This window comes from Equus quagga, chromosome 22, assembly GCF_021613505.1.
Source record: "Equus quagga isolate Etosha38 chromosome 22, UCLA_HA_Equagga_1.0, whole genome shotgun sequence".
NCBI lineage: Eukaryota > Metazoa > Chordata > Mammalia > Perissodactyla > Equidae > Equus > Equus quagga.
Genome location: NC_060288.1, coordinates 34,555,125 through 34,581,845, shown reverse-complemented (window position 1 = coordinate 34,581,845; position 26,721 = coordinate 34,555,125). Strand labels below are relative to the sequence as shown.

General features: G+C 35.5%; 1 protein-coding gene across 1 annotated transcript in view; it reads right to left on the bottom strand.

Moving 5' to 3' along the window:
• Positions 1–26,721, bottom strand: part of CSMD1 (CUB and Sushi multiple domains 1) — a 1,825,670-nt gene that overhangs the window by 1,288,335 nt on the left and 510,614 nt on the right. Inside the window, exon 3 of the mRNA XM_046648453.1 lies at positions 14,306–14,418. Coding sequence (XP_046504409.1) covers positions 14,306–14,418 — 113 coding nt within the window. The remainder of the gene's footprint in view (positions 1–14,305; positions 14,419–26,721) is intronic.

The following is a 26,721-nucleotide window of genomic DNA, read 5'->3' as shown; positions in this document are numbered from 1 at the left end:
TTCTTCCAAACAGTCTATGACGTTGTTAATTCTATTATTACCATCCCGGTTTTCAAAGGTGGGAAGTGAGGCACAAAAGGAGTTAAGTAATTTGCCCAAGGCACAATAGAAAATAAAATTGGGGCTTAAACCCAGGTCGTCTATTCCAGAGCCCATACGATATACCCACTGTGCCATGCCACTTCTCCAATCAGAGCTGCATTGGCGGGAGGACGTTACTCAGATTGGGAGTCTTAGACCAGGGGACTCCTCATCAATCAGTTAACATCTGGAATAGATTCTCACTTCAGAGAAGATAAAGCCACACAATGTGTTTTATTCAAAGGAAGGCTTTGGCTTATTAATTATTCAAAGCGATAGTTTTGTGTGAACTGGGAACATTTAGCTTGAAAAAGAGAAATACAAAGAAAAATTATGATTATCTTAATAGATGAAAGGAATTGCCACCTGGTTTTAGACTCAATATTTTTTTGCTTCTCAATTTTCTAAGAGTGACAATGGTTTTAACGTCTGGCACCAGCCACACGCTAGCTGTATGAGCACGAGTTGTTTAACTCTAGTTCCTCATCTGTAAAATCAGGATTTTAATGCCCATTGATATCAGTGTGGTTTAAAGGAGTAACATGAGGTCATGTAAAACACCTAACTGCTCCATGAATAATTATAATATAAATGCCACGAAACCATCACCCTGGATTCAAAATTACACTACACAAAATATCAGTTTTTTGTTGGTGATGAAAAAGAAAAACATGAATTTGCACAGCATTGCATTATCCCTGCACAAGACACAGAACCCTCCTCATCGGTAAACGGTGTAAGGCAGGACACGTCTGTACTGTTTGTCATGAAACCATCCTTAGACTTGGCACGATAGCAGACACATAAGAAACACTTCTGATATATTTGAGTTTGGAGAGTGGTTACATACAAACGCTCCTGGTCAGAGCAGTGCCTGCCTCCAGAGTCACCTTAGAAGGGAGTCACTCACTAGTTTAGAAACATGGATGGTTATTTCTAGTCAATCCTAAGTAATATTTGCTCTGAGAAGCATTTTGCTTCCCTCAATTAGCAGGCTGAGTAATGCCTTCTGTTCTGATCGCCTGTCCCGTCAGAGCCATGCGTGTGAGCAGGGAGAGGGCAACTCATTTAGACAGGCTTCTGTTAGAACTGGCTGCTGGAAACAATGCCAGCGATTTTATTTTTGGTCTATTAGTAAAATGACAGCACTAATTCATTTCACGGAGGAACCAAACAGCTGTCAGATGGCAGTGAGCATAATAGTGCACATATTACAATTTAGTTATGCTGAGTAGGACTTTTCCACTGGCAGTTTTATACTGTAAAGTGTTTCAAACCCTTTCCAAACGTGCAAATGACTTTCAAAGTGCACTTGTCCTCAGCGAGGACAGTTGAAAACAATATAAACAACCATTTGCAATTGGGCCTCCAGTTGTTAACTCACTGTCAAAATGACAAAATTTAGGGAAATAAGTGGCAAATAGATGTTGTATGAAAATTATCTCTGAAATTCAACTACTTTTTCTCCTCAACCACAAAAACAATTTATCTCAGCACCCACCTCTTTTGAATAAATTTTCTACTAATGGATCTCTGGGAATTGATGACATGGAAATAGGGACTTGATTAGGTGATATTACATTTCATACTAAGAATTTTAAGGAGAACCTTTGGGGTGGACATGAAAGTGCAATGCCTATCGCTACAGGAGCTTCTGAGAAGAAAATACACAAAGAGCAAAGCTGCAAGGCTGGGATGGAGCACACACCAGGAATGCAGATGCTCTTACTGACCATGTCTTACACAAAAATACAAAGGCAAAATTTTAAACAAGCTCTGTGTGCACATAATGTCAGTTTATGTGCTGATTACCAGCTTAAAATGATTGAATTTACTGAAACTCTTGAGTCGCCTGGGGTTTGATTCAGGTGACCAACAAAGTTGTCTTGTTAGTTACAGCAAAACAATGAGACTGGCCATTGTAGGTGCCACTCTTAAGGGCCACTCTCTTTTTGTATTGTGCATGAGGAAAGTGGGTTAAATAATGGAGCTGAACTGACACAGAAGGAAAGAGTTTTGTCTTTATGGTAGAGGTTCCTCACTATGGCCTCCCATCTTTGTAAATAAGGTTTTATTGCAACACAACCATACTCATTCACATAAGTATCATGGAGGGCTGCTTTCATACCCTACCAACAGAATTGAGTAGTAGCAAAAGAGAACAGATGAACTGCAAATCCAAAAATATTTACTATTTGGCTATTTATAGAAAAAGTTTGCCAGCTCTCTTTAGAGTCAGCATGCAGAAATTCCAGCTCTTTTCTGCCACTGGACTTCATCCTAACATTGGGAAAATTACCTTATCTCTTGGGGTAGTCTATAAGAATAAAACACATACTTGTAAAGTGTTAAGGATTAAACAAAAGTTAATGTATAATAAAGTCCTTTTTTAATTGAAAAGTGTTAATGGGATCCTATGGTTTAATAGGCTAGATGGGATCTTGTGCTGAGGTTGTTGAAAACTGAAAGAGTTGATTTAAATGGGTTAAATTACTACTTGAAGTATGTTATAAAATGTTAGAATATGTAACATTGCATTTTACTGTGATGTTGCATTTCATTCACTGCTTAAATTGAGAGTGCAAATTGTGCTTATTTTACACAGTAGTTTACAAATGAAAAGATACCTCACTTAATTTTTCAGGAACTTCAGTAATAAGTATGTAAGGGTTAATTGTAAACACATGTTGGCTACTTCCTTTGATGTGGTAAACTTAGGATAAAAATAATTTGTTATCACTACATTCAGTTAAAGAGCCATTGCTGTTCTCATGATTCATGCATCTGAACTTTTCTTTCCCCCAAAAGTCAAGTAAATACATAAATTTTGATACATGTCAGAATTGTGGCATATGGGAAGGTTTTGAGCAAGTGTGAAAGTCTTAAAAAATGAAAAATAAGATGTGGAATGTTGAAACTCCATTTTTATGAGTTAAGACGGATAATGCATCCAAAGCTGAAATGTGTTCAGCATCTTATTCCCGCACAAAATCTCCCATTTGTTACCCTCCCACACCCAGGCAAAATTGCAGGAGAAAACTGAAATGTCCCCCACACACCAGCTGGCGGCTCACCCACCCTCTCCTTCTTCCCAAATGTGGCTTTCCATTCCGTTATTCTAATATTTAAAAACATATTTTAGGAAAAATATATGCCTGATTGGAAAAACAAAACTAAAACTAAGAAGATACATATGATTAAAATGACAACTGAAGCTAAATTGGATGTATACAAATTAATGTTGCAAGCTGCCAGGCTCCAGCCTACTCTTCTTTCATTAAATGGTGTTTTTTTTTTCCCCCTGGGGATATGAAAGAAATATAAGGTTATATTTTGAGAGAACCAATGTCAAGAATGTCTGGAAGAAGCTAGTTAGAACAAACAAGGAGTCTGTCTAGAAAGGGCATTTCACCCTCTACTGGGACGAGGCGGGGACTTACGCAGCATGGGTTCTCCATTATCAGTTTTTAGAGAAAAGATTTGGGAGAATACAAGTAAATGCATACATATTAATTTTCTTTATTTGAAAGTTTAATGTTACTTCCGTATCGCATTCATTTGATCAATGCTGGGACACAACTGAAGGCATTTCCTCCTTAGGTTTACATTATTCTAATTAGCACCAAGGAATGAGAACCGAAGTAAACAATTAAATTGATAGGAAATGATTGAGTACAGAAAATACACAAACTTGTAGTGTAATTCCATATGATGCCTTTTCAAGTTAATAAAACCAATACCTCATTCTGTTGAAACTAAGAATAAACCCATAATCAACCATGTCCCAGAATATGATCCTACAGAAGCCAAGGTAGTGTCTATCACTCAAGGAGAGATTGTAGATTTCCATTGTCTGGCTACATTTAAAGAAAACAATAAAAAAGAAGGAAGAAACTGCCTAACAAGGTTAGAAACATTTTAGACTAACATTCCCTTTGAAAAATATGCTTAGATTTAGCAACACCGCTTGTTTGATACTCAGTGACCCATTAACCTTCGGTAGCAAGAATATCAGAAATGGTAATAAATTTACATGTTAAGTGCAAAGTCAGAAATGGAAATGAACCCTGAATCTCCTGTAGACTGATTTAAGAACTCTGCAGATAAACAAATATTTGTATCTCATTTTTATCATTCGGATGCATATTTGGCATTGGTTTTACTATATATCAAAGAGTGGGGTTTTTTTTTCTTTTTTGAGGAAGATCAGCCCTGAGCTAACATCTGCCGCCAATCCTCCTCTTTTTGCTGAGGAAGACTGGCCCTGAGCTAACATCCATGCCCATCTTCTTCTACTTTATATGTGGGACGAATTCTGCAGCATGGCTTGACAAGTGGTGCCATGTGTGCACCCAGGATCCGAACCAGCAAACCCCGGGCCGCAGAAGCAGAACATGCGCACTTAACCACTGCACCACTGGGCCAGCCCCCAAAGAGTGGATTTTTAAAGCTTAACTTTTACATATGGTTACTGGTTAATTTTATTGAATCTAATATACATGTCTTTCACGAAAGGGTCTGAAGAGGAGAGGCATTCCTCTATCTGTCAAATTAAAATGAATTTGATTCATCTATCAAATTGTAATATATTTTTGTCCTAATTTCAATATTTAATGTGCATTTCCAGCATTCTTGGTCCTTTTTGACTTCAGTCAATGCATGCCCGTGTTTTTCTTCTCATCATCCAAATCAACCTTATTCTTTCACATCTTCTCCCTGAATTGCCTCAAATTAACCATCCATAACCAGAAGCAAGTGCAAAAAATGTAATTTTGCCTTTCCTCAGTGATCTCTATCCTATTTCTTATTATTTAGAATGAAGAATAAACAAGTCAAAAACAAAACAGCAGCAAAATACCTACCAACATGAGTTGAGATTTGAGAAAATTGAAAGTTACCTCATAAGAATGTGTAACTTGCCAGTTTATCATAAAATCAGAAAGTGCAACTCAACACTTTAGCAGGGACAAATCTGTTTTTTTGCAGTTTTACTTAGAAAAATACAGAATCATCAATATTTGGCAATTTTTTTAACTATGTAAAAAAAGTCAAACAGACACAAAATGTAGAGAAGGTGGGATTGAAGTAGACACACGTGTCCCAGGAATGTGACGGCAAAAAGGACATTAGCACAAAATGAGAGGGATCTAATCATTAAAGAAGAAAATGATGTAATTCACAATTTAGAAGAAATAATGGCACACTACACTTATTGAGGTCATCTTCTATGCCAATCCCACAAAACTGGAAGAAAAAATTAAAAGTTTTATATATAAGCACTGAGCCAAACAGCCTAAGTAGTTAATCTTCTGTAAGGCTCAGAGCAACTCTGTGAGGTAGGTACTATTCATTCTTCACTTTACAATGAGGAGTCTGACGTATAAATGTGTAAGGAGCCTGTCCAATGGTCACACTTATAGAGATAGGGGACTGGGTTAAACCCACACCTAAGAACCATGCTCGCATCCACAGGTCAACATCTAGATGATTAATGACCCCTAACTTTTCACCTCTAGTACCCAAATAGTAGAGAGCCAAGGCTTGATGGTGACAGAAACTATTAATTTAGCCATTTGAAAATAATATTGAAAGAGTTTAAATTACCTGGTTCCACTTTTCATTCAATTTCCAGGTAAGATTACTAATTTCCACATCATCTTCAGAAGTTTCTTTATGATGTTCATAATTTGATTTTTTTGATGCTCACTGCAACAAGCTAAATAATACAATTACACAAAGAGAAGTCAAGCAATCCTTCTTCCTAATCATTCCAATTCCTCCCAAAAGTAAATTATATTAATAATTCAGGTATCCTCTTACACTCTTCTGAATCCTCTTAGAAGCATATATGTGTGCATGCTATGCGTATACAAGGAAACACACACACACACGTGCGCACACAGATTACATAAGTACTTTTAAAAATATTTTTACCCAAGTAGGATCATACTGCATTTTTTTTCACTTCATGTGTCATGGACATCCGCTTAGGTCAATACACATAGGATTAAAACTAAGCCTTTTTATAGTATTAGCACTTTGAATTAAATGCTTTTTTTGATGATGCTTGAAGGAAAACTGTGCACAGCAATATAACAAGGGTGTGTATGTGTATCAGTGTGTTGCTATGCGAAAGACTGACTCAGTATCTCTCAATAGACATCATAGTAGAATTTATTAACTTAATGAATTTACAGTGATCTACTCCTACTGAATCAGAAACTAGATTTGTAGGGCACGAAGAACAGATTCATCTCCCAGGGGTAAATGTAAATTAATCAAGTTCACAGAACCAATATAGATAATCAAAATTCCAAATTCATAAATTCAATTCACAGGAACTCGACTATTTACATTGTTATGAGAGTCTTTTTTTCTTTTTTCCACTCTAGGCGTATATGCAAGGCCAAACTGTAACCAGAAGGTTGCTCGCTGAGACACAGAATCAAAACAACAAGAATAAGAAATAAGATAAGCAGCAGAAATCAGATAAAAGAACGTTTGATGCCTCGAGTGAGCAGAGCTTATATCATTAATCGACAGAAGTCATTCTGACCTTTTCATTATTTATGGAACTCTTGAGATCTTGATGAAGTCTACGAAATGTTTTCCCCAGAAAAACCCAAAGACATGCAAAATTGTGTGTCTAATGTTACAGCTTCGTAGAAACTGAGATTATCCATGACCCTCAAATTAAGAAAGCCAGATTTATAGGACAGGGATGGGCTTACAATGGACCAGAATGCTTAAAGCTGACTCCTTGCATCCACATCCACAATGGGGATGGTTGTTCAGTGGACTGTGGGGCTCAAAGATCAGAAGCATTTCTCTCCCCCTGGCTCAGCCTGACTGCTCACAGCTCTGCCTCTGGCGCTGTTTCGTCTCTGGCACTTATTCTATCTTTCATTCTTTCATCAGATGTGTCAATAGCCACAGGTTTTTATATAAGCCTTGCTAGATTGGCTAAACTCATTTCTTTTTGTGACTCTGTATCTCTCTTCTTTGCCCCATTAATTGATTGTCTTAAAGTTGAACTTTGAGAAAGTAATCATCTGTCTCTTATGACTGTGCTTTTTGGAGACATCAGTATTGATGTTACTAACAGAAATAATTATTTTCAAGTGTCCTTTTAAAACATTTGATTGGAGGTTCTAGGTACCTACTGTTGAATATTCCTGCAAACTGAGGAGAAAAAATATACCCAAGTTCTGGCAAGTAAGCCTAGAGGGCTAACATGGCGACCGAGAGCTCTGCTTGCTACAACAAGGTGAAAGTGTCCTCACTCAAGGTGTGTCCTTATGCAGGCTTACCAACCTAGATTACCTAAACAGTCAAGAGGAAAGTAATTCTAGAAGTTTCCCATTTGTTTCAGCCTCAGTCATTGTTATGAATCCAGATGACTGTGAAAGTGTCAGCTAATGGACAGTTAACTGCTGCTCCTTCGCCATCACTTTCTGCTTTCTGGAACATTTCTCTTCTGCCAGGTGGGTCATTCCTGTTCCACACTTTAATTCAGGTTGAGTTTGGATAATCACTTCAAGGGAGAAATAAATCAGTGCTGACATTCTAAATAAAGCTTTGAGTTTGAAGGGTAATAATCTAGCTGCTCTTTCTAAATCCGGATCCATGGATGTTAAAGGAAAGAAAATTCTGCTTGAGGGATGTGTCAGAGAGAAATGCCAAATATATTCTGCCAATGAGAAACACACTCATAGGAAGAAACTCCACCCCACTCTTGGAGCTAATGACTTATTAAAACCCAGAATGAAAGGTCTGTGTTGGAGCCAAGATTCACTTTTCCCTGGTGAAAATATAACTAGTATATGAAAATGTAAGCCATTTGCTTTCATAAAATAAATGTACAATAGATAAAATTAATCCATTTTAAGTTTTTACAGGTTTAATGGCCTATATTTGAGTCCATTATTTTTTAAAGAGGAACCTCATGTTTATATTGTCAGTCATATCTTCTCTTTGTCTTTAAATCCTGTCAGTGCTTTCTTAGAAAATTCAGGATAAGAGGATGCATAAACCAGAGAGAAAAATCAAATTCTAATCAGTTAATTGCGACACTTACTAGCAGTTCTCCTTTTAGGCTTCGAGGGAAAAAATATGAACTACTGGATGAAATTAAGTTGAGGTTGAGTGCAGAATTTTATCAAAAAATATTTTGGAATGTTTAGTTTGCGCCAAACGCCAAGGATTCAAGTTTTTCTTGATTGCCCTCAAGGGTATAAAGAAAAATGACCATGAGAGATGGCATATTAAGTGCCATCTAACGGCTAAAGTTAAAAAGTGCTACAAGAATTCAGAATTCATTTTATCCACGTTATCCCTCTTCCCTCTGAGTACATTTCAGACAACACAACTATGATTTCAAAGCCAACAGATGAGAAATTTGTAAAATGGAAGCTTATACAAACAAAAATGCTACACTTTACTTAACAGTCCAGTGAAGAGAATTCAGCTTTTTCTTTAAGGCTCTCACAGAGGAAGTGCTCCATCCCATGGATGTAACAAAATAAACCTGACCTCCTAACTGTGAGGTCCTCCAGGAGGGCCATGCTCCAGGCCCCCTGTGAACTCTGAGGAGACCCCAGGCCCACAGATGCTCCCCTCTGCTGCCCGTCCAGACTCTCCTGCGTCAGCGTCCTCTTGTCTGCATTCCCTTCTCCTCTAAACCAAACTGCCTACAATTCTTAAAGAAAATAATTTATTTTTCTCCATATTTCTGCACATGAATCTTCCTCTCTCAAAGATCCTTCTAGTATCTATCTTCCTGGAGAACTTCTATTCAGTGCCTGGCACAAAGTAGGCATTTAGACACGAGCTCTTTGAATGCATCCTTTGAGACATAGCCCGAGCATCAATTCTGTAATGATCTCTATCAGGCCTGAAAGTAGAGATGACCTTCTCTCTTTTGCCTGATCCTGTCAAACACCATAACTACTTATTAGCACCAATTACATTCTATGTTCTATTGAATTTTGCCATTTTCACCTTTACTAGTCCTTCAGAATAGGCATCATTCTTGTCATCTGTATTCATAATACTTAGTATTAGGTCTCTGGGAGATGCTGAATGAATGTTTAGTAAATAAATGAGAGAAAGAATGAGTGAGTAGATATGTGAGTCCACTCACACAACCACATATACACTGTGTGTGTATATGTGTATGTATATATATATATTTGTACCTGTATATATACATAAAAATGGAATTCTTCATGTGTATATACACACATATATATGCATGTATTCATGAGTGTGCTTTTGCATATGTCTGAACACACAAATAAAGCTAAGTATATGAAAGGATCTATAGCAAGTGGTTAAAAATTACAACTTCTGAAAACAGGTAGACGTATTTAATTTCTGCTTTCACTATTGAATAGCTATGAGACCTTGGCAAACTAAATTACTAAAGGTCACTACCTCCCTTTCTCTATCTGATAATATTAGATAATTTTACTTCACTTATAAGAATCTTGTAAGGATTTAATAAAAAATATGCATATAAGAGTTACTACCATCCTAGACACATCTACCTGTCTATCCACAGAGACACATACAACTGAGTAAACAGAACATAATATTATAATTGATAAAATGAATGATTTCAAGACATAAAAGAAAAACCTGAAAGAGAAGAATTCCTTAACAAGAGCATTTTATAACCCAAGGGAATCTCTTAAACCATCTCCATGGGCCATTGTTTTTCCCAGTCCAACTAATGAGCTATTTCTATGAAACATAATTTCCTGTCACAAGTAAAGTTTTACTGTTTAGTAATGTTGAATTCCTCCTCACTATACCTCCAGTATTTTTTCATTAAAATGGATTTCGACTCTTTCAGATTTATAGATTTAACGTGTAAAGTTTAAGGCCAATGTACTCAAAGGTGGCACCTGGGGAAGCTGAGATAAATGTTGTGTGTAAAATTAGTATTTCATGATCAAAATATTTGACTGTCAGTATTTGCAGTTAAAATATTCCCTTTTCAACTACTATGTCAGCTGGCATATTTAAGGTAAGCTTAAAGAAAATAGGTTTCTACCATTTCATATCGGCTTTGCTTTAGATAGGAATCCTATCTAACCTTCTTTCTGCCTAGCCAAACGATTATTGCAAATGCAAATACCTATGTCAAAATGTGCATATGATTTTCATTCCCATTTCTTTAAAAAACCTGCCATCCCATGAATAAAGCCTTTGCCGATTGTTCAAAGAAAATTTAGCTCCCGATCAATGGAATTGTCCTATACCATTGAGAAATGTTCTATATGAGGCAAGTATTGATTCTAGAAAATTCACATTGGACTCATTATTTTGATTCATAGACTTATTGTTTTCTATCCAAATATAAGTTATATTTTACATAAAAATTCTATTTCACACAAAATCGTGGATTATAAAAAATACAACTACTGTCAAAGAAACTTATTTCACCTACAAAAAAATCTAAAAATTCAAATAAATCATATTCAATAATTCACGAAAACTAAATTTTTAAACTATAATCAAGATTTAAATTATTAAGTCAATGAATAAAAAATTACCAGTCTATGAAACATTCAAAATAATATTCAAGATAAAAATAAAGATGTGCATTAATGAAAGAAACTTCATTTACAAGTAAATCAGACTGCAGAACCAAAATAACCAAAGTTTGGTGTCCAAGAGTTTTCATCATATGGTCACGTTTCTAACAGTTTATTTCGTCACTAATAAGAAAAAGCATTAAAAAAGACAGGCATTCCCTTTTAAAAAGTGAAAAAATAAAAAAAGCATCAGAGTGACATGTCATTTGGGGCATAGTCTCTAGATTATCATATGTCACCAAATTGGTTTATTCTCCTTGTCCTCAAGTCTAATGGTTGCCACACCTTGTCATGCCTGTTTGTCATGACATAATATTGTCATGTCTTTACATGCCATGTCAATTGTCTGACCTCCTACATGATTTTTTCTTAAATCACAAACTTGATGACAAAATAAAAAATAACTTTTTTTCGTAATTGAGATATTGATGAAAGACGGTAGACAAATAGAAATACATGGATAAATGCTATTTATTTACACAGTACTTCAATATTGGGCATGCATAGGAATTTTGATAGTAATCTATCTCATTGTAAATTAGGCATAATTCCACTACTTTGTTTAAATTTACCGAAGAAAATTGGGCAAATTCTTTAATTTGTCATGATGAATAATGTTCAGTGATGGAACTAGCAAATAATATATTACAAAACACCCTATTAAATTACTAACTTCAATTTTATTGTTCTGTATTTATGGGTTAAAATATGCTCATTTCACCAACAATCTATAAACTTCCTCAATAGACCCTGAAGGGCTCTGTTTTCACAGAGTCAATTACAGTATGTGAGTAACAATAGTGCAAAGTTTATAAATATGTCCATTTAATTTTCAGGGTTAAATTCAATGACTGAATATATTAATTAGAATATTTTAATTTATTGTGTCCATACTTGTTATGTAGCTTAATATTTCCAGGTATGAATAATAATTTCTGTAAATAGTACCTTTTCCAAATTACTGCCAGGGGGCTATAAAGTTCAATGCCTACGAAGTTTGTTACCGAGTCTATTCAGTTTAGACAGACTTTTAAAATTTAGAAGATTTTCTCCAATTCAAGTCAATGAACTTAAAAATTTAAACATCAATCTGGTAATACTAGATAAATCCTAATTTTAATTGGAAGAAAAAAGCACTAGTTTAAGGATAAGAGAAAATGATTTTTTTAAAAAAGTTGATTTAGTATTTTATATTTAAACTGTTTTCTTAGGAGCTCTTGGATAATACATCAAAGTTTTCGTATATTACTTGGCTTATATAAATTACTTGATGGATAATCTTATCAAAAGAAAACCTAATGAGAAAGAAGGAAATCTGAATCATCAAAAGGATTCAATGTTCTGTTTGCAGATATTTTTCTGATGATTATCATTACTTCTGCTTTATATTACATTTGAATAGGTGTATTTGCATATCTTATACACTGTCTTAATAAAATATCACTTTTTCCTGTGACACTACCTCGGAAAAGTGATGGTTGTATCTAAATTCCCTGTGGGGACTGATACCATTGATAACTCACTTGGCATTTGCATTGAAAGCTCTACTCTCCTCTAGGTAAATTCTCTAGTGTTTAATCTTCTGCTTAGTCTATAACTAGCTTTATTTCTTCAGATAGTACAAATTCTTTTCTCGGGGGCCCTTTAAGCTAACTGAGAAATATTTTTAAAATACAGATGTTAGATATTGGATACAATATTTGTTTCACTGACAAAGCAATTTACTAAAAAATAAAGGCTTGCATTTAGTTGTAAATATCAGACTCCACTGTAACATCACTATTTAAAATATAAATTAAAAAAAAAAAGCATTTCCACATATCAACATTTTTAAAAACACAGTTAACTTATGGTCCTGTCCACTTTTCTACTCATTTTTCTATTTTTTTAATAACTCATAAATATTTTTCTAACAGAGACAATCTCACCAATCGTTTTGTACGCCATTATGACAACCAGTAATGTCAACAACAACAGCCCAGGGAGATTCAATAGAATTATTCATTCTGCAATCACTCAACATCAACAGAGTTTCTATGTTTATCTTAGGAAGTTCAGCAAGACACTATACTCAAGTACCAACTTTACCAGCAAAGGGATGAAAATTGCCAAGATTTCTAAGATGTGGAAACTTTAACAACTTTCTGAGCAAATCTCAATGTATGTTGATCAACCAAGGTAAGTTTCACAGGCAACTAGTATGAATTTCCTTACAGACACTTTTATAATGTTAAGTGAAAAAGAAATTACGTGAATTTAAAGTATATAGAAAGTGGCAGAAATAAGCAAATTTTAAAGCTAATAAAATCTATTAATCCTAAATTAGGCTGTTACTCTACAAGTATTAACTTATTCCCTAATAGTCAGTAATATGCTTAAAGGTGGTTAACCCTTTCAGGACACTGATGCTGGTTTATGTACAAACGTAGTGTCCTGGAAAACATTGAAATCAGAATAGAAATCAAAATATAATAGTGTACACCTGAAATTTATATAATGTTATAAACCAATGTTAACTCAATGCAAAAAAAAAAGCATAGTATAAAATCTTAAACATCGTACCACGCAAAACTTTAAATAAAAGGATAAATTGGACTACTTATGCATCTGTGCAAAGAAGACGCTCTACCTTATGTTTTCTGAGAAGTGCATAGTAGCTAAATTCAGTTGCACAAAGCATATGTAGATTTTGTCTTTCCACAAAGAACGAGTTTTGCCCAAGTACACTGAGTAGTGCAAATAAGGACATATGCAGACAGGACTCAACACCGAACAACATCCGATGTAATCCGGGTATATTGTAAATGGGGACTGGCCTATACCCAACCTGTAGTCTTTCTTTTGTTTTCAGGGTCTCTGGAGTTTATTTGTTAAAAATAACAGCTTTCGCATTACACTTGAAAGAACATTTAAAATGTCTGTGTGAAACAAGACAAAAAAAGACACCCCTCAGCATTGACACTTAAAGTTTTACTGGTGCAATTTCTTAAAGCTGAGTGCTTGAAAAGATCATCCGTATTATTTCCTCTATCAAAGGCTGAACTTGTTTCTAATTTTTAATATTTCTGCCACAAAATTGGTTCAATAATTACAGCAAAACAAAATCCGAAACTATGAAAATAAACAGAACCCAATCCCCATGCCTGGCAATGACCAAACAGTAAAACCAAAATAATTTTCTCAATTAAAAGTCTCCACTTTGACAACAAAATCTCATTTAGTGAAATTTCCTTTACTTAAGCAGTATCAGTATTATTGTCCAACAAAAATTTCAAGAAAATGCTTCTGCGTTAAAAACGAATTCTGCACAGAAAAGGAGTGCTGTTAATTAGGATTCAAAATTTTCAGTTTCTCTGCTGCATGTCAAAAGAAAAATCACTTATCTAATCCAAAAGAGTTCTACTAATAAAGAAAAATTGTAAACACATATTTTGTGCTAGAAAGTTTGTCAATTATAGCAAGAAGTGTTCTCCAGGCAATATATTACATAAATGTCGAACATTCACACCATTAAACCACCTGTGAAACAGCAGCTTATGTTTTCATTAAAATCTTTAATCCAGAGAGGCAAGCGTGAGGTCATCTGGAGAGTAAATGTGTGCAAAGCACAGCACGTGTCCTACCTTCATACAGGGCCTTAAAGCCTTGGGCACTGACGGCGAAGTCCGTCGTGAACCACAGTGTCAGGATAGACCCCGTGCTGACTATGGAGGAGGGCAGCTGAAATCCTGATAACCTGAATTCCAAAAGAGACATGAATATGGTTAAAAAGCATGACTTTGTTACTGAAGCTTTTTCGATGTATATATTTCATTCCTCTTCTCACTGTGGTATATTTATTTGAGATATGTCACTAAACACTTACAAGATCCATACACAGGACTTTGCCCAGTAATTGAAATTAAGTACTTTTAAGTGCCAGAATTTGTTTATTTCAACAATTTTTGAGAAGATTCTTTCTTGAAGGATTTGTACAATACACCATTGTCTTCAAAAAGCATATGGAACTTAAAACAATGTAAAGTCATCCTCATATGTGCTACAGGAAACAACACGCTGTTGCTTGTGCTTTCAAGTTTATTTTCTTCCTAAATTATTAGATGGCGGGTTGTCACATCTCATAGCTAATGTGCTTATTCTTAATATCTACCCCAAATGAAAGGCCATTTCTGTTGAAAAGAAAACGTACTAGACACCGCATAACAAATAGAAATCTATTACCACCTTGGGCAGAGGCCAAATGAATTGATTTTATTTGGTTTCAAGACAAATCTTTTGGCTTCTAAGATATGCTTCTCAACTATCACTGGGCTTGGATATATTTAGAAATTTTAATGATGATAAAGTCAGAACTCTGAATGAGTGAACTAGTATAATCATACGCTTAATTCTTTAGGAACTAACAGCTTTTCAAAAGGTCAAACAGAGGCTTCACCAATTTGTATTTTACCTAAATTTTCCTAGGTAAGTAGTTTGTCTACAGATTTGCAGTTTAGTGTAGTCTGAACATAAACCTACGATGCCAAAAGGAATCGCCCTGAACTTTCATCCCTCACAGGAAACATTCTGGCTTGCCAGTAGGTCTATGATATTAAATTCCTCGTTATAACCATTGTAGTTTGAAAAATCAACACTCTGAACCTAATCAACATGAATTATTATGCCCAAATATGATGAAAGAGATTAACAAGGAAAATGACAAAACCGAGATAAAAAAATAAACATAAGATCAAATTTAAGTAATAGAATAATTCTACGAATGCCTGTAACATCCATTGCATGTTATTTTTGGCTTCACAAGATAATAGGCTTTCGTTTCAATTAGTTTTTTGTTTTTACTTCAATTTTATTTTTAAAAAGTCTCTAATTTTTTTGGTTTCGGATGGCTATAATCTACTGCCAAGCCATAATTTCTTATAAATCAACTTTAAAGTCATTTTCCTAATTAAATTATAAGTACCAGGCAAAGTATGTACATATGATAGAATAGTATTCGGCTGTAAGAAGAAAATCCTGCTTTTTGCAACAATATGCATGAACCTTGAGGCCATTAAGCTGGGGAAATAAGTCAGATAGAGAAAGACAAATGCTGTATGTTTTCACTTATATGTAAAATCTACAAATGCCATATTGAAAGAAATAAAGAGTGGAATGGTGTTGGCCAGCCAGGGCCTGGGGCGGGGGGGGGGGGGGGAAATGGGGAGATGCTGGTCAAAGTGCACAAACTTACAGCTAAAAGTGAGTAAGTTCTAGGGATCTAATGTTCAGCATGATGACTACAAGTAAAATATTGCATTACATACTTGACAATTGGTAAAAGAGTAGATCATAGATACTCTCACCACAAAAAAGAAATGGTAATTATGTGACAGCACAAAGGTGTCAACCAACCTTATTGTCATAATCACGCAACAATATACATGTGTATCAAATCATTAGGTTGTACACCTTAAACTTCCATGTTATATGTCAATAAGATCTCAATAAATCTGGGAAAAAAGTATGTGTATATGTTGCTAACATTTGTGAATTTAAACACGAAAACAAAACAAAACCATCAATTGGTTAATTCTATTTCTTTCATGAAACAGTGTGAGTTTCAGCTGACTTGAGAGCAGTGTTCTGGGGAAAGAGAGATGCGCAGCATGCCACAGGAACAGTGCACTGGATCATGAGATGTCTAGAGGACAAACTCTCCCCGAGTCTGCTGTATGTTCTACAATAGAAGATACAAACCAGGAATCCTGAGAAGACCCACATGCTGGGGACGAACTTCCCTCTCTATCTCTGAAAATTCAGGTGCCCTTGAGCTCCTGGTGCCTGCTTCGTCGTTTTTGCTCCTCCTCTGGTCCTCCTTTGGTCATTTCTATCTTTTGGTTCATCACCTTATCCTATCTGTAGGATTTGTAGCTCTATGTGGATTCTCACCCGCTCGCAATCATGTTCAGGAACTACAAAATGTGCTTTTCTATTCTTTCCCTTGTGATCTCTGAAGAGCCACATTAGTTCCTTTGATTTGTTCCCAGTTCGGTGACAATCAAAGTCACTCCCAGAGATTCCATTCACATGAAGAGCTAAATGACTGATAAGTGGAAAAAGATACCTCTGTATCATTGATCATACAAGCAGTCATTTTGCTGTGTGTTTATATGTTATCAAATACAACCCAGAAAATACTCAGTGAAAAAGACACTGCCTTCAGAAAGGAGAACAAAAAGACTGAGTTTAGTTTCTTCCATAGCAGAAAATCAGCAAGCATATAGAAGAACTCACCAACACCATCAACTCACAGGATTTAATCAACATTTATAGAATGCTCCACTCAACAAGAGCAGAATATACACTCCTTTCAAGTGCCCATAGAACATATACCAAGATACACCAAACCACAGGCCGTAAAAACAAACCTCATTGCATTTAAAATAATTGAAATCATACAGAGTGTGTTCTCTGACTGCGATAGAATCAAATTAGAAATTAATAAGAGAAAAATGACAGGAGAATTTCCAATCACTGGGAAACTAAACAGTACATTCTAAATAACCCATGGATCAAGGAGGCAGTCTCAAGGGAAAAAAAAATACATTGAACTGAATGAAAATAATAATGCAAAAATATTGAAATTTGTAGAACTCAGCTAAGCAGTGCTAAGAGGAAAATTAATATCTCTAAAATCATACATTAGAAAAGAGGAAAATCCTCATATTGATAAACGAAGGTCCCATCTCAAGAAAAAGAAAAAGAAAGTCAAAATAAATCTAAAGCAAACAGAAGCAAGAGACAACAAAATATAAATGCAGAAATCAATAAAATTGAAAGCAGAAAAACAAAGAAATAGAGAGAAATAATGAAATGAGCTAATTCTTTGAACAGATCAACATAACAAACATCTAGTAAGCCTGACAAAAAAAAAAAAGAGGAGGAGATGGGAGAAGATAAAAGACCTAATACTGGGAAAGCAATAGCAAATGTTACTAGACAACCCACAGAAATGAAAATAAGGGAATACTACAAAAACTCTACTCACATAAATATGACAATTTAAATGAAGTAGGCCACTTCCTTAAAAACACAAACTATCACAACTTACCCAATATAACAGAAAATTTGCATAATCCTATAACTATTGAAACTCCTCCAAAAGAAATCTCCAGGCCCAGGTGGTTTCACTGTAGAATTCTATGGCCATAGAGTGAATGTTTGTGTTTCCTTCAGATTCATATGTTGAAATCTAATTTCCAATGTGATGGTATCTGGAGATGGGGCCTTTGGGAGGTAATTAGGCCATGAAGATGGAGCCCTCAGGAATGGGACTAGTCCCCTTATAAGAAGAGACCCCAGAGATCTCCCTCACCATGTGAGGACACAGTGAGAAGGAGGCCATGAAATGGGAAGCAGGGCCCCAAAAAACATCAGATGAGCTGGCACCTTGATCTTGGACTTCCCAGTCTTCAAAACTGTGAGGTACAAATTTGGGTTGTTTATAAGCCACCCAGTCTGTCGTATTTCGCTATAGTAGCCCAAATGCACTGATGTGTACCAAACATTTGAGGAATTAACACCAATTTTCTACAATCTCTTCCAGAAAATAGAAGTGGATGAAACACTTCCCCACACATTTTATGGCACTAATATTACCCTATGGACTGAATTTTAGCTCCCCAAATTCACATGTTGATGCCCTAATCCTTAATATGACTATATTTGAAGATAGGGCTTTTAAAGGGCAATCACGATGAAATAAGTTGGGATGCTAATTCAATAGGATTGTTAGCCTTATAAAAAGAGGAGAAGAAAGAGATCTCTCACTCTCTTGCTTGCCACATACACTCAAGAAAAGGCCATATAAGCACACAGCAAGAAGACAGATTTCTGCAAGCTACCAGAATTGCACCATGCTGCACCCTTATATCAGATTTTCAGCCTCCAGAACTGTGAGAAAATAAATCTCTGCTGTTTAAGCCACCCAGCCTATGGTATTCTGTTATGGGAGCCTGAGCAGACTGAGACACTCTGATACTGAAATCAGACGAAGACAGTGCAAAAAAGGAGAACAAACCAGCATCCTTCATAAATGCAGATGCAAAAATCCTTAGCAAAATAAGAGAAAATAGAAGTAATATATAATGAGAATGATTTGACACGACCAAGCGTTGTTATTTCAAGATCTAAGGATGGTTCAATAGTTGAAAGCCAATCAATGTAATCTGCCATAATAACAGACTAAAAAAATAAAATCTCAAGATTATAATAATCTATGTAGAAGAAAGGATTTGAAAAATTAAATATCCAATCATGAGAAAACCTCTCAGGAAAATGTGAATGGAGGAAAACTTCCCTGACTTGACAAAGAGTGTCTACAAAGCTACACCTAATACTATACTTAGTGTGAAGGGCTGAGTGCTTGCCGCTAAGACTGAGAATGAAGTGGAGATGTCTGGTCTCATCACTTTTATTTGACATCGTGCTGGATGATCTAGCCCCTGCAATAAGCCAAGAAAAGGAAACAAATGCATATAGATCAGAAAGGAAAAAATAAAATTGTCCCTATTTGCAGATGATACAATTGCCTACATAGATTATGCAAAGGAATCTACAGTCATCCCTTGGTATCCTTATGGGACTGGTTCCAGGACTGCCCCCCTCCTCAAATACCAAATCCAAGGATGCTCAAGTCTCTTATATAAAGTGGAGTAGTATTTGCATATAATCTACAAACATCCTCCCTCTTGTATACTTTAAATCATCTGTAGATTATGTGTAGTACCTAATACAATGTAAACAGTTGTTATACTATATTGTTTAGGGAATAATGACAAGAAAAAAAGGACTGTACATGTTCAGTACAGACGCAACCATCGTAGGCCTTTAGACCCACAGTTGGCTGAATCTTTGGATGCAGAACTCGTGGATAGAGAGGGCCAAATGTATAAGAAAACTCCTGGAACTAATAGTTAAGATAAGCAAGTGCACAGAATACACAATGAACATACAAAATTCAGTTGTATTTCTACATACTAGCATTGAATACGTGGACACCAAAATTGAAGATACAATGCCATTTACAATCATTCAAAAAACAAAATGCTTAGGTATAATAAAACATGTACAAAATTATATACTAAAAGCTACACATTCCTGAAAGCATCAGTAAAAAACTAAATATACCGTGTTAATGGATTGGGAGACTCAACATTGTAAAGATGTCAATTCTCCCCAACTTTATAAGCAGGTTTAACAGAAATTCTATCAAAATCTCAACAAGAGGTTTTGTAGATGTAGACAAGATTCTTCTAAAATTTATATGGAAAGCCAAAACAAATAGAACAGCTTAAATAATTTCAAAAAAGAATAAAATAGTAGGAATGGGTTTACCCTTTATCAAGACATTTCATAGCTGCAGTAATCAACATCATGTGGTAGTGGCAGAAGGATAGACCCACAGACCAGTGGATCACAACAGAGAACCCAGAAATGAACCCACATAAACATGCAAAACTGATTTTTGACAAAGTGCCAAGGCAATTCGGTGGAGGAAAGATAGTCTTTCAACAAATAGTGCTGGAACAATTGGATGTCCACAGGCAAAGTAACAAAAAAATGAGTCTAGATCGAAGTCTAACATCCTATACAGTAATTAACTCTATGGATCATGAACAGAAATTTAAAATATAAAATTATAACATTTTTAGAAAAAAATAGACGGAAATCTTCAGAATCTAGGACTAGCCAGAGTTCCCAGACTGGACACCAAAAGCATAATCCATAAAAGGAAAAATTTAGATATCAGACTTCATAAGAATCAAAAACTTTTGCTCAGTGAAAGACACTGTCAAGAGGATGAAAAAATAAGCTATAGACTGGGAGAAAAGATATGTAAACCATACACCTGACAAAAGACAAGTGTCTAAAATATATAAAGAACTTTAAAGACTCAACAGTAAAAGAACAAATGATCCAATTAGAAAACAGGCAAAAGACATAAAGAGTCATTTCATCCAAATGGATGTACAGATGGCAAAGAAGCACATGGGAAGATGTTCAACATCATTAGTCATCAGGGAACTGCAAATTAAAACCACAAAGACATATTGCTACACACCTAGTCAGAATGGCTGAAATAAAAAATCGTGACAATACCAAATGCTGGCTAGAACTCGGAGAAAATAGATGCTCATATATTGCTAGTGGGCACAGCCAGGCTGGGAAAGAGTTTGACAGTTTCTTGAAAAATTAAACATGCAACTACCATACAACCCAACAATGGTTCTCCTGGGCATTTACCCCCCACTCCCCAAAATGGAGATGAATGTTCACACAAAACCTCTAAGTAAATGCCAATAGCAGCTTTAGTCTTGATAATCAAAAAGGAAATAACCTAAATTCTCTTCCAGGGATGAATGGTTAATAAACTGTCATACATCAATGCCATGTATTAGTGGTAGCAATGAAGAGAAGTGAACTATTGGCATATGCCACCTGGATGCATCTGCAGAGAATTAAGCAGATTTTAAAAAATGGTAACCCTGAAAGATTACATACTGTGTGATTCCATTTTTCTTTTCTAACATTCTTGAAATGGCAAAATTACTGAAAAGTAGAAGAGATTTTTTTTGTGGCCAGGTGTTAAGGAGTGAGTGGGGGTAGGAAGGAAGTGGGTGTGGCTATGGAAGGACCACATGAGGGATTCTTATGGTGATGGGAGACATTCTATACCTTCACTCTTTCAATGTCAATACCCGAGTAGTGTTATCAATACCCGAGTAGTGTTATCGTATTATAGTTTTGCAAGATACTACCTTTGTGGTAACTGGTAAAGAATATCCAGGATCTCTTTGTGTTGTTTCTTACAACTGTGAATAAATCTATAATTATTTCAAATTAAAAACTTTAATAAAACAATAGATTGGTGGGGTTGGGACTGAGAGGCACGCAAGAAGATATTAAGAGATTTAAATAATCAAATTACTAGCAAACCAAAACGTTGTGTTTAATAACAACGCATTCTCTCATTAGGTTTTAAAAATAAATTGAACAAAAATCATTGAGGATTATTTCACTTAGTCCATTTTGAAGTTTTAAATATTTGTTAACCTCAGTTTTGATATCAAATAATGTGTCAGCACTTTAAATATAAATTCGTGATTTTTAATTGAGTTTTATAAAGAATTGTGATCATGAAGGAACATAGTCAAGCTATACTGGCTCAGAAAAAAGTAACAAGATGAAAGAGTTCTCAAAACATTGCCGTATGACTACCCATTAGAAGGAGTTTAACATGAGCAATTTCCGACAAAATATATACACATGGTCTGTTTCAAATAGATGAACTGAAAAAGACTCATTCATGTTTGAATGCAAGAGAATGGAGTTCAACATTGATTGAGGTGGGTAGGAGACAATAAGTTGATCTAGTTGATAATAAAGAATGTCCAAAAGCTAAATTTGTGATTCCAATGTTTATAGCCATTCCTCTATCACACTAGCTGAGAGTGAGTAATCTTATAAGAATGACAGATGAGACTCCATTTTCTCTGCAAATATGCTGTTGAGGACACGCTTCAGTACATCACTTATATCCTTTGCATGAGGAACCTTGGGATAAACTTCACTGTTATCTAACTTTCTTTGAGGACGAATACCTGTTCTTATGAACAACTGGCTTTTTTTTTTTTTTTTTGAGGAAGATTAGCCCTGAGCTAACTACCAGTCCTCCTCTTTTTGCTGAGTAAACCTGGCCCTGAGCTAACATCCGTGCCCATCTTCCTCTACTTTATACGTGGGACACCTACCACAGCATGGTGTGCCAAGTGGTGCCATGTCCGCACCCGGGATCTGAACCGGCGAACCCCGGGCTGCCGAGAAGCAGAAAGTGCTCACTTAACCACTGTGCAAACAGGCGGGCACCACAACTAGCTTATTTTTAACAGCCAGTAAATCATTGAGCTGTTGAGGTTTCTCTCTTAGTGTTGACTAAAAGAAAACGTAGAGCCCATTTCCGGCCTTTCCTAAGTAGCATGTGAATTTTTATAGTAGCATCATTACAGATTCCATACATTTGTATCCCTTCTAATTCTTACCTTGGTGCCATCCATTTGTCTTCATATCTTTGTAAACCACCTTAATTCTAGTTATAACTAATCAGGGTATTGATAAAGTAGTAAGTCAATGACAGCAAAAAAGAAAGAAAATAAAGTTAGTCTTCCCCTCCCCATTTCTCTCTATAAAACCCAATATTAAGCACAACTTATGAACATTTGACTTACTTCTTCTTCATACACTGTGACTCAGAAAGTTAATATTTCAGAGGATTAAGGTGATAACATGGTTAAGCCACTTTGAGATGGCTGGAATGAAAATCAAGCCACAAATACATGTCTATCTGTTTACAGTACATTCACTGCCATAATATTGCCTACACAGACTAAGCAGGTATTACCACACAGTCTGGCTAATGTGGGCAGCAAGTGGCCCTGAAGGTTGAGTTGTAAGAGGGGTCCATTTTACCCAGAGGCTGTGTCTATCCAAACATCCACGCCATGGTAGCCACTGTAGAAAACAACCCTTTGATCCTTATCCAAAGCATAGGTTTTCATCTGATGCCCTAGTTGAATCATTTGTGGCAGGAAGAAGAGAATGGTTAGGAAAGGGAATGGTTTATGACAATAATGACAGAAATCCATTTCATTCTCAGTAAAAAAAGAGAAGCTATTATGGGTCCAAACATGACTCTCTCCTTACATCTTTTCCTAGTTGCATCTTTGTTGTCCTACAGAACCTCATTTACTACATTTTCTTCTGGGAGAAAGCAATTCCCCTCAGACATCCAGTGATCTGGGTAAACGATAGAGCTTGCCTGTCAGAGATGAGCGACGGTTCAGTAAAGTAGGGACGATTTGTGGCAGAACTTCTATACTCTCAGTACGCGTTCACTCTGCAGAAACATGAGTTTCAGAATTGAACAAGTTTCCTCTTCTTCCATCTCTCAAGAAATTACTAAGATGAATGGCACTTAAAAATAGATCCCCAATATTTGGCACTGCACTGTCATTCAAGACACTCCAATCATGATAAAACTCAATAGTCTTGAATATTAGAAGTAGTATTGCTGAAGAAAAAAATAAGCAAATTCAGTGCAATGCTAAGCAGTAACAGAAGACTGGTGTGAATTCTTTAATTGCACATAAATTAATGACGAAGTTGTAACTCCTTAAACAGAGGTGCACTCCTAAATTACACATTGTACACACTACATAATATAATGTTTGTGATTTTAAAATGTCAGATACCTTTAAAACCACAGTTTAGTTAAAATGTCAAGTATATATTTTAATTAGAAAAAAATCACTAAGTTAAATCTTTTTCCAGTGAATATAATTGCTTTAAAGAAAATCTGTGTAAATCCAAATGTTGCCAAACTGACATTAATACTCAATATTTGATAATATTGCATTTCATACCATATGCCAATGTGGATAGCAGCATAATATAGATTAAAAAAGGCTTGGCCTAACATTAGGAGGGAGATTAGAATCAGATCCTAAGAGTTTAACAAGCATCTTAGAGATTAATTTATCCAAAGTTTTACCGATTAAATTAATTTCCTCAAAAAGAACCTCAGTAAGCCTCTGCCCAGGGCTTATGCAAATGCATCCAAGGCTGAGAAATAAAGACCCCACAAGGCAGTTCGTTGTCTATTAACTAATCACTTAGAATGTTAGGATCCATCTTTCTCTGTTATGTTCAAGTATCAGTTCCGTTACTATTACTCAGAATAGTTTCCACGTCACGGAATAAAATATGAGGCTTAATGTTTTTCAAAAAACTATCCATTTTGTAATGATTGTTACTATTTTAAGGGTGAATGTCTCTTGAGTTGCTTTATTTGAGCCTGAATTTTACCATATATTTGGTTTGAAGTATGATCTTGGGTAATCAGAATCAATTTTTCATTCACTCAAAATATTTACTGAACACCTACTAAAGATATATTAATGATTACCATGTTTTATGCATTCAAGAAACTTACAGTCTACAGTGAAAGACAGGAAAATAAATAGGAACATTCTGGAAGTAAGCAAATCAGGATAATCCCCATGGAAGTCTTAGAGCAGCTGTTCTTCTACCCTCCAGATTTGATAATGGGGATAAGGTGATGCACATAAAGTTCTCGATAACCTTTGAATATGTCAACAAAATATGACCTTCATGATACTCTCCAATATCTCCTAACTTCCTTTCTAGTGTTTCAAGAAAAAGAATTCAAGAGTTCTATCTGAGGATAAAATCTCTCCAACTCAGAGAGGTAGACACAGCCCACAAATTAAAAACATATACATTAAATGTTTTTTTAAAAATGTGTTTTCCAAGTCATCAAAAGATTATGTAATTTTATTTTAAAAGAAGAAAACTCCCTATAAGGTTCCTGAAAGGAATTATTTTGTAGTAAAAATAACAACCTTATGGTCGCTTATAGATGTAGCAGAAAGACCAAGATTAATTGGGAGGGGGAGGGTAGACTATCCCTGTAATGGATAATTAGAAAACAGAAGGTACTGTCCATGAATTCTTAAGTTTTATATTTCTGGTTAATAAACTTACACTTTTCTGTAAATGAACTGTTTAATTATCTGCTGAAAGCTATGTGTATTAGAATTTTTCCAAGATTGGTTGTAGGTTAGGAAAGTGTTCTTTATTAGGGTAGATATTAAAGTAGGAAGGAGCATTACATGACATTAAATGCCAGATAATTCAGCTTTTTATTTTATGGAGAAGAGAAATTAATATTAGTGAGATTCAGTGATTTGGCCAAAGTTGTACATATAGTGTTAGAGCCCATACTTAAAATATAGCTCATCCCCCTTGTAAGCCAGTGGTTTTGCCACTCAGTCACTTCAAGGCAACTTGTCCAGTGGGATAAAATATTGAAATATTGGTTTCATCCTCCCTTTTTCCCCCTTTGGATCTCTTTTCAGAAAGTAATTAACATCAGATGTAATGAAGAAAGAACCAAGTTCATGGCTTTTGAGGTCCAAAACAGACTCAGAGCATCAACAGCTCTGTTTATTTTTTAAATTATTAAGGTTTAAGGTTCATGCCACAAATAGTAAATTTGAAAGATCTCACCTTCCTTGGAGACATGATACTGGTTTCCTGGTCTAGGAATGAGAAAAATTTGGGGAGCAAAAAGTGATCCTGGACATCAGTATGTCCCTGAGAGAAGCAATGTAGACAGAAGAATGCTAGTGAGATTGACTTCCCTTGCAGGTGAAGTCCTGGGGGGGTGGCTGCCCATAAAAAGTCCCTCATGCGAGTATAGGGTGAGAACCGTGGAATGCACACAGAAGTGCAATTGGGTATGTCTAAGTTCAAACGTTTCTATGATTACACATCAGAGTGCTAGGACGATCCAAAGACTCCTGAATCCAAGAGAGGTTAAAGGCATGTCTGTCATGGACCTGAATACATGAGATTGCATGAGTAATGTGGACAACTTGGCCTCTGCACGCAGGTCTGGGTACTTGTGATAAAAGACTAATGTGACAAGTTACATCTCATATTGCATCAGGAGGAGGTAGATACCAGATGTCTCTTCAACTCTTGGTACTTCAGAGTCGTCTAAGACTCTTGGATTTAGAAACCATCTAGAGAAGATGGAAGCAAGTAGGTAAAATTCTGAAAAGAGTGAATTGTGCACACACACACACACTCACAATGAAGTGAATGAATCTACCTATACTTTACCAAATAAAAATTTCTACTATCATTGGGAAAGATACTCAGTAACGAAATTACTATAAATTCCATTTTTAAAAGTTAGATATTTTTTCCATATGTTAACTTTTGCCCCTTGAAAATAGTACTTATTTTTTTTTCTGCTCTATTCACTATATCACTTATTTCTAACAATTAATGTAACAGATACAAATCTACTCACAGTATCAATTTCAACTAAAGATTTTTATCACAATGTATAGAACACACATATACATGTTTATGTTATATAATTTAGTTGCCAAAAAAATGTGTTGGATTTTAA